Below are 9,141 nucleotides of genomic sequence, written 5' to 3'. Positions count from 1 at the left end.
CCGAGTAGGCAGCTTTTGTGGCAGCTCTGAAGGAAACTAGGTGAGAAAGGGTTAAGCGCGCCCCTCCATACTTCCTGTGTTTGAAATCTATCAGGTCTCCACAAACACTCTGGCCCTCAGCCAAGCGGGCATTGTCTTAGGAGCGGTTGTGGTTTTCCAAGCCAATGTGCAGCCTTTGTTGTGGGGCCACCTCAGGGATCCCTCTCATGCCTATCCTGTGGCAGCAGAGTGCGTGCGGGATGGGGAGGCGGTGGAAGGGGAGGGCGGTGCAGGGAGGCTCGCTCCCTCCTCTCCCTCTTCCTGCCCCCCTCCGCCAGCCCGCCCGATGACCACATGACCAAGTGGGCTCTCAGCCAAGCCACAAACTACAAAATGCAGCCACGAGAGTGAGCGGGAGCATTCTCACTGGCAGCTGGACCACGGGCAGTTGCAGTCCCAGCGGAGCAAAGCCAGCCTCTTGGCACAAGCCTGCCGTCACCTCCCCTCCCCCGGATCACCCGAGGCCAGTTTCACTGCGCTGCCGTGCGGTGGCAAAGAGAGACTGCAGGGGAACGGAGGCCGCAACCGAGCGAGCGTGTGTGCGGTCCAGCGGGCCCGATAGCTTGCGGCGTGGCACGGGTGCACAGCACACACGCACACCCACCACCCCCCTCAGCCACAGGACCTGTGTCCCGCACTCATCAGCTCTAGGCTCTTGCCTTTCTTGGCGTCTGACTTCCCGGGGATCCTCATTCTCCCGCCCGCCCATCAGTAGGAAATTGCAGCATGAATCTGCGGAGCTGCATGCAGACACTGCTGCTGCTTTGGCTCTCCTTGACTGCGGTGTGTGGAGGTGAGTGAGTGCACGCTCTCCCGCCGGCGCTTCTCCCTCCTCTCCCCTCGCTCTGCCCCACTCAGGCTGTCCCTGCCTCCTGCCGAGCCCGGCACAAGCGGGACAGAAGCCGCCACGCGCCAATCTCTCCCCCCCCTCCACGCTCGCGCGCTGGGCGGCTGATTGACAGAGTCCTTACAGAGCTGCTCCCTCCAGCTAGACGGGGTGGGGGTGGAATGGGGGGTCGGTATGTCTTTGGGCATCATCAATGTGTGCCTTGTCCCCACTTGATCACCCTTTACTGTCCAAGGAGCACCCAGTGTCTTACACACTCCACCCCACGTGGTGGTGGGGGTGGGGAACGTGTCCTACTCTCCTGGATCAATGGAAAAGAACTGACCACCGCTGAGTGCACTGGGCTCTCTGGGTTGAAGGTCTTTTGGCTCTTAGAAGTTAGGGGCTGCCGGCCAGTCTAGGGGTGCAGGCCACTAGGGATGCTGTGCCAGCATGTAGACGTGACACTTGTTGCATAGGCAGGAGGAGTGACTGGTGGAGTGGCAGCAGCGTGGATCTCAGCTGCCTGCCGAAAAAGCAGTGTACCTGAGGCCAGGCTGGCCCAGGCTGGCCCGGTCTTCTGCCTTACACCAAGGTGTTGATTGGTCTTTTCCACTGCTTGGCATGGGACACTCTCCCGGGATACAGCCTCTATCCCACTCCAGGGACTGGGATGTTCTGATCTTCCTAATGTTGATTTCAGCCCCGATTGCCCCAGGTATGGACTTGTGTCCCTTGAATTCTGTCTCTAGGCATCAAACCAAGAAACAGCCACATGACCTGATATGTCCATGCAGCTCAGGGAGGAGTGCTTTCACCCCCACCTGTACCACACCCCCACCTGCTGTTACTTGGCACTAGTACTCCCTTGCCTGCCCCAAGCCTCATGTCCAGGCTGCCTGTCCTCTGTGTGTCAATATCTCCTGGGCCTGCCAACTCCCACTTCCAACTGCTATAGTCCTGTGATCTGGCTGTCACTGCTACCTGCCTGACACCACAGAAGAAGGACAAGACCAGGAGGACTAATGCCAACGCTGGGGCTGGGGCCACTGGGAGATGAGAGAGAAAGGGAGAGGGCAGAGCACTAACTTTCCTAGATGAAGGGCACAGGGCCCTACTTGGTTCCAAACCTAGAACAAAGGGATGGGCTAAAGCCCAGGAGCCTATGGGTGTCTAACGAACGCTGCCAGCCTCCATTTGTAAGCCACCTTCCTTTCTCTGGTTTATTCTTTGGCATCACCCTGATTCCAAGGCACTGTTGGGATTTTCAGGAAGGCATGTTGAATGGGCCTGGCAACTTTTTGCCTCCAGGCAGCTATCCAGTGGTTTCTTCCTTCGGGACTCCAGTACTGAGTCATTCACCAACTTGGGAAGAAGAGCACACTTTCAAACTCCTGTCAGCAAGGAAGCAAAAGATAGGAATAAAGACACCACAAGTTCCTGCCTGTCCATCCTAGAGCTTTCCATCCAAGCCCGTTGTATAAAACCTTAACCATCAAAGACTCCAAGGTGCTGCTATCAGGGAAGAAAAAGAATGAGTGTGGAAATACTATTCCAGAGGAAGCTGGGGTCTCCCACTCTGTGTACTCTGTCCCTTCCCTCAGGCTACAAGGAGATCCTTGATAATGGAAAAGTGAGCCCTTTTGGGGTCCAGCCATTGGGTTAGTAATGGTTTCAAGGGAAGAGAAGCTACTCATCAGGTGCTTCAGAACATCATGTGCTGCACGCTCTAACCTTTCTACCTCTTCCTTTAATCTCTCCCTTTTCATTAACTCATCTGCCCACCTGATTTAGGAATACACATTACCCTCACATTTTGTTTAAGCCTGGTGCTAAAAATTTCTAAGGCTCCTATTGTCTTTCTCAGCTCCTGACTTCTCCTGGAGCCAAAGGAGGACAGGGGGCCACCAGACAAAGGTCTAGGTACACAGGTCTCCTGCTCCTGCTGCCTGAGCCTCCGAACTATCTTGTCCTTGGCCCAGACTTGTACCTGCTTTCCCCAGTCAGAGGCTCCAGTCAAAGTTCCAGGCCTGCAAACCATGCTACCTTTTCTCTCCCCAGTCTGTCCTGACTTGGAATGTTCACCCCTCCTCCACCCTCCCCTCTCACCACGCATACTCCTCCACTGCCTCTTGACCTGGGATACACTTTGCTCTTCTCTGTCTAAGAGCTTCTGGACCTGGGCCAGGTGTCCCTTGGCCTTTGAGAGCACCTCTTTCTTCCCTTTTGCTCCCCTTTACCAGTCCCTGCTCCATGCAGTCACAGTGGTAGTGTGAGGACAGTCTACTGTACCCCCATACACACTAAGGGGGTATTTCCATTCCATGCCCAAATCTAAATGCTAAGCGCCCATGGAACTTGAGCCAAGGCTATCAGCAGCAAAGGACTAAGGCAAGTCAAGTGCAGGGCCAGGCTGTCAGAGCCTGATGCATCTAGAACAACAAAGCTGGCACCAGGAGACAGCATCTAGCCCTAAAGAAGACCCTGGGCATGAGGCTGGGCTCCCCATACTGGAGCTGGGGTAACAGAACAGTAGAGAGAGCATTATCAGTTCCTGACTGTGGGCTTTTCAGGGGATCATGACAGATGGGATCCTAACAAAGAAAACAGGTCACCATTCCTAATGAAGTTGACAATGTTCCTAAAAAGTGTGCACATACCTCTTTGTTCATTGATGGGGTTGATGTCATGACAATCCACTGCATTTCTCAGCATGTGGAGCAGCTGCAACTTTATTGTTGCAGGCACTTCCTTGAGCCATGGCTCTATGCTCTCCGGGCCTGAGATTCTTTGGAGAATAGAGCCTGCCTTCCTTAAAGCTGCAAATGAATTGGATGGAAGTATTGGATGGAAATGCCTCCCAATTCTAAAAGAGAATTCTTTTGTACAGCTAGCCCCTCCATAGTGATGAGAATCAACAGTGTCTAATTTTTCCCTAAGGATGGGACAAAGCCATGGTTTCAGGTGTCAGCTTACCTGAGGGAAAGCAGACACAATATCAAAAGTAAATAGCAGGTGGCTCAGAGCAAGGGAGGAGTCTATAGACTTCCTGTGATGAGTTAGACAAGATGTCCTCCATCCAATAGAATAGAATGCAAGAGACCAGGGTCTTCTGTGTGGTTGCAATAGTGTGTGTAATACTCCATGAGCTCAGCATGGCTCTTATCTGCAGGCCTGGAGTCTAGACATCTTCCTGGCCTGAGTCCTGGCCTGAGTCTGAGCCATTCACCCCGTTCCCCATCCCAGCTGTTCATCACCCTTCGTATACAGCTCTTTCCCCAGCCCTCTTTTGCTGACTGCCACAGAGAATCTTAGGCGTTGAGCCTAAGGGGATGATAAGTCTACCCCCCCCCCTTGCACAGTGCATGCTCTCCTCCTGTGCACCGCACCCTTGGAGCCCAGTGGTCTGTTCCCTCTACCCCTAGCTATTGGAGGCATAGATATGAAAACCAAGGTTTCACTTGCATTTTTTCAAGGCCCCTGAGATCATTCTGTCATGCCTGGCCAATGCACTGCACCATCCTTACTGCACCATACCCCAAGTGTGTCTCTCAAACTCATCAACTTCATCCAAATCCACCATAAGTGCTCAGGCTAAGCCTTGAAAAGATCTAAAAAATCTGGTCATGAACAGGAACAGCGATGAAGGTTCTTCTCTTCCTCTCCAACCCCAACCCTTTCAGAAATGGTGGTAAGAAGGGACCTCCAGATCAGCCAAACAAAAGTAACCTCTTACCTTGGACTCTCCCTCTACCCCCGAAGTGCTAGTGTAGCTTTTGTTTTAATGCTTATGGGCTAGGAGTTTAGGGGCTGAGTTGTCACATTAATGTACCTTGGCTATCAGAAAGAAATTGTGGCTGATGAACCAAATAACCCTACTGAACACTTGGGTTTTAATGAGCCTGGTGGTTTTCCATGGAGAAGAAGGAAAGGAAGGTTCAGGTTAAAAGAATATGGTGTAGAGAGTGGGTATCCTGTATGGTTGTGAGTGGAGAGGGAGAGCAGGTCCTTCAGGCTGGACAAGGATAAACCATATCCACTTTTGGCCCAGAAGGAGGTAAAGTGCCTAGAAATCATGTGCATGCAAAGGAGGACTCCCAAGAGCCAAAGGGTCATGGAAGGAACCAGACCAGGGGGAGTCGAGGCAAGAGAAGAGAGAAGAGGGAGCAGCCAGTGGAAGACTATATGGAAACTGTGAGCTATTGGTGGGAATTCCTGAATGGATAGGAATAAGGCTCAAGGGGCAAGGCTATAGCTGAAGGCAAATCTGATGGTAAAAGGAGAAGAGAGTCTGGTATTCATTATCTCTTTGCCTCATGCATCATTATTGCAGCAGGCGAGCCCCACTGTGCCCCATTGCTCAAGCACTGTGTCCACTCATCTCTTCCCCAGCACCATCTTATCTCCCTACAGTGCCTTCTCCCAGCAGGCAGGCTCTCTGGGTGCCAGCTTGGTTTCCCTGGCTGATCTGCAGGCTCTATGAGAGCTGGCATGTGTGCTTTCTCCCTCATCCTGCCGCAGTATACCCAGCACCACTTGGACTGTATTGTCAGGGCTCAGGCTAGCATTAGACAACTTCTACTTGTAAGCTAGATGTGGACAGATCTGGAGAAGAAGCTAGGGAGAGTAGAAGCCAGCTGGGGTTTGAACAGTTAGGAATTTATACGCAACATAGGATAGAAGGTGTTATGTGTGAATGATAACCAGTAGGCCATTGTGGGGAAGTGACAGCTGCAACTGCCCACCCTTCTCCTGGTACACATTCATGTTTGCCATAGTGATCATTCACACAAGATTTCTTAGCCTCAAAATCTGGTTGTAGGCTGAGTAGAGTCCAGCAGAAAGCAGGCCAGTTAGACATGTCCCAGCCAGATCCCCATGGAAGCCTCTGAAGTGACCATGAGCCTTAGAGATCTCAATCACTGAGGACTGACCAGGTGTGAGATAGGAAACTGCTAGCACACAAAAGTGGCCAACCCAGCCTCCCAGATAATGTAGGCCTATAAAGATATGGTTTGAGACCCACTTCAGAATCCCACAGCCAAGAAACAAAGAGGCTAAAGTAGACAATACGAGACTACATCAGATAACTGTGGAATCCAAGTAATGGGTCAATGGAGGAAGAGTCATTGGGATTTTGTATTTGTGAAGCTTGAACAAGTCACTAGTGTACTATGAGGGGTCTGCCTCCTATACCACAGCCAAAATCAGGCTTGCCATCCCACAGTGTATTCCTCAATGACATTCCAAAGGAAGAGTCTACCTGTCCCTGTCAGAAACAGAACTCAAGGGCTGGGAGCATGGCCTAGTGGTAGAGTGCTTGCCTAGTATGCATGAAGACCCAGGTTCAATTCTTTGGTACCACGTATATAAAAAAAAGCTGGAAGTGGTGCTGAGGCTCAAGTGATAGGGCTCTAGCCTTGAGAAAGCCCAAGGACAGTGCTCTGGTCCGGAGTTCAAGCCCCAGGACTGGATGGATGGATAGATAGATAGATAGATAGATAGATAGATAGATAGATAGATAGATAGATAGATAGTGTACGGATATATATATATATGGAATGTAAATAAATAGCAATCAATTATTTAAAAAAAAAAAAGAACCAGAACTCAAAAGAACATAAAATCAGTTACCTTAGTGACAAGATGTGAATAGATCCATTTCTTTGGGGACAGAGTACAAACAGCACCTTTTTCACCTGCTTCCTACTGCTTCCAGCGGTCTTCTTGGCTAACAGGCTTTCCTCTTCTTGCAGTGCCACTGATGCTACCTTCAGATGGGAATGGGATGGAGGAAGGCAATCTTCACTACCTGGTTAAGCCCAGAGCTTCAAGGACTGGACCGGGGGCCTGGCAGGGAGGCCGGAGGAAATTTCGTCGCCAGAGGCCTCGCCTCTCCCATAAGGGCCCTATGCCTTTCTGAAGCAGGTACTAGAGTCTCTGGTCAATGAGGAACACTAACAGGGACGGGGTGGGGAGGCACAGCCTAGTACAGACTTGCTAGTGACTCTGTGGCTTATCATTGGCCAGACTCACCCAGCAAGGAAGCATAGCACCAACTACAGGGACTCAGAGCTATGAGGGAGCTTATTAAACATTGTTTCACCGCTCTGTTTTACAGAGGAAGAGAATGAGGCTCAGAAATAGACTTGATACTGGGGCTCAACTCTTGACTGCTCCCCCAATCATCAAGAGCTGAGTACTCTCCTCTACCTTGCTGCTGACTAGGGTTGGACAGGTTGGAAAGTTCTGGAAGTCCTAGCAGGACTTGATTGACATGCCCAGGTGTCCAGTGAAGATGTTTCCCAGGTCCAGGGGTTGAATGGGAAGGAGGCAAAGCTTTGAGACTTATCAGATAGAAAGAAAAAGGAGAACGTAGGATCCAGGAGAGTATGGCTATGGTAGTCCAGAGCTATGGAAAGGAGAAAACCCCTGAGAAACCAAGACCTCAGCATGTTTGGGGTTTCTGGCCTGCTGTCACTCCACCGGGACAGACAGTGGCCAACAGCAACTGAAGCATTAGGTTCAGGGATTGGATGGGACATGGAATGAAGGCTATTTCCTGTCCTTTCTGTGGAGGGGGGAGGGGAGGATAAGGTGTCCCTTGACCTATGTTTGTGACTTCTCTCTTGTCTTTTTTGTCTCTATAGGACTGAAAGGGTCCTCCCAAGTACCTGCCTCCTTTGCACTTCTGTCTACTCCACAGATTCATCTGTTTCTCTGGAGCCCCCATATTTGTTCAACTCTCATCTTGCACCTGTTATAGTGGCTGATGCTCCCAGCTCTTCTCACCCACCACCTTCCTGTAATAGTGTGGTCCTGCTTCTGATTCAGATGATTCCACTTCTTTCACAAGGATCCTTTCAGCACGTCTGTGTGGCCACTCCCTGGACTGACTTTGGACACTCGGCTTTTCTCTGGTCCACTGATGCCCAAGTCCGGACCTCACCTGACTCTGGCCTTGCTCTTCACTTGACCCTTCTCTCCTCATGTGTGCCTTGGGATCTGGGTAGGAAAACTCCCTTCTCCATTGGGCTCTTGGACCTCCATAATCTCCTGCCAGCTGGACCCCTTACCCAGCCTCTAGAAAGGAATACAGAGATCTATAATGAGAGGTTCTAGCTAGAGGGGTAAATGGTTAGGTTCCAGAAAAATTGTGTTGGGGCACTAAAATGGAAGACATGGCACTGTGGTGAATGTGGTTAAAGCACTTAAGTACAGGAGAAACAGTAGCTGTAGTCTTATCCTTAGGTTTGGCCCAGATAAGGAAGAGGTGAAGGAGAAGAGGCCAGGGCCAGGAAGTGTTTTGTCATTTCTCTCACCTTATGGTGTTTTCTAATACTCTCAACCCCCACTCAGCCCCAGCTAACTCAGTGACTGGGTCATGACTCTATACCCTTCAGGAAGTAAAAGCCAAGTAGGAGGTTTGTTTTTGCCAAGAATCACAGAAAAGGAGGCCCCAAAGGACCTTAGGGGATCTCTTAGCTCAGCCTTCTTATGCAAAAGCTTGCAAAAGGAGAGGGGATTGACCTGCTCAGGCCACTGCAGAGCCAGAATACGACCAGGTCTTCCCACCTCCCACTTTATGATACTCTCTTCCCTCTTGATGATGTCCTTTCAAAGCAAATAAAGTGCCTTTTTCCTAGTGTAGGGTTAGAGGTAGCTGGGAAGAGGAGAGACAAGCTGCCTGTGAACTGCCCTGTGTGGGAATGAGGATGGAGCTACTCCCACCTCTCCAGCTGCTCCATTTCCATCCATTGCTGAATGGTTCCCTAATGGGACTGCTCATACCTCAACAGCTCTTGTGGTCCAGAGCCGGAAGTAGCCTTAGATAATCCTCCACCTTTACTCCTAGTGGAGGGCAGGGTGCAAAGACTGGAGAACAAGAGGAGAGAAGGAAGGAAGGAGAGATGGGAGTATGTACAAATGGGGTACGCCTCTTCACCAGGAGGTCCCATCTTTCATGAGAGACTTCTACAATGCTACCCTGAAGGGGAGGAGGTGGGGTCATGTTGCCTTTTGCCTGAGCAAGCATCCTATTCAAAGGCCTCCCAGGAGGAACAAAAAGAAGACAAAGCTTAATGTTCACCTACATATGTGTGGGGGCAGGGGGAATCTGGACCCCCAAGTCCCACAATAACCCTGGTGTTGGCCTATCTACATCCCCTAAATCCTTTTGTTTCTCACTGCTGCTAGTGCTGCTGCTGCTGCTATTGCTGCTGCTGTGTCTGAGCTACCCCGTGGAGCTCAGCTGGGCACAGCCTCATCGCCCCAGG

At 51.0% G+C, this 9,141-nt stretch overlaps 1 protein-coding gene across 1 annotated transcript; it reads left to right on the top strand.

Annotated features, from left to right (window-relative positions):
- Positions 1-575: 575 nt before the first annotated feature.
- On the top strand, positions 576-8,759 carry Apln (apelin). Its single transcript, XM_090325781.1, has 3 exons — positions 576-832; positions 6,622-6,793; positions 7,516-8,759. Exons 1-2 carry the CDS (start codon positions 766-768, stop codon positions 6,786-6,788), a joined length of 234 nt encoding a protein of 77 aa, XP_090181907.1. The 5' UTR covers positions 576-765; the 3' UTR covers positions 6,789-6,793; positions 7,516-8,759.
- Positions 8,760-9,141: the final 382 nt, after the last annotated feature.

This window comes from Megascapheus bottae, chromosome X (genome assembly GCF_031878675.1).
Source record: "Megascapheus bottae isolate mThoBot1 chromosome X, mThoBot2.hap1, whole genome shotgun sequence".
Lineage (NCBI taxonomy): Eukaryota > Metazoa > Chordata > Mammalia > Rodentia > Geomyidae > Megascapheus > Megascapheus bottae.
The sequence above is the reverse complement of the archived record's forward strand: the minus strand, read 5'-3'. Positions and strand labels throughout refer to the sequence as shown.

Excerpts from the sequence above, each read along its gene's own strand:
- Apln (XM_090325781.1), top strand. The coding sequence starts at position 766 with ATGAATCTGCGGAGCTGCATGCAGACACTGCTGCTGCTTTGGCTCTCC. Across the intron at positions 833-6,621 it reads CTTGACTGCGGTGTGTGGAG|TGCCACTGATGCTACCTTCA; the intron begins GTGAGTGAGTGC and ends CTCTTCTTGCAG.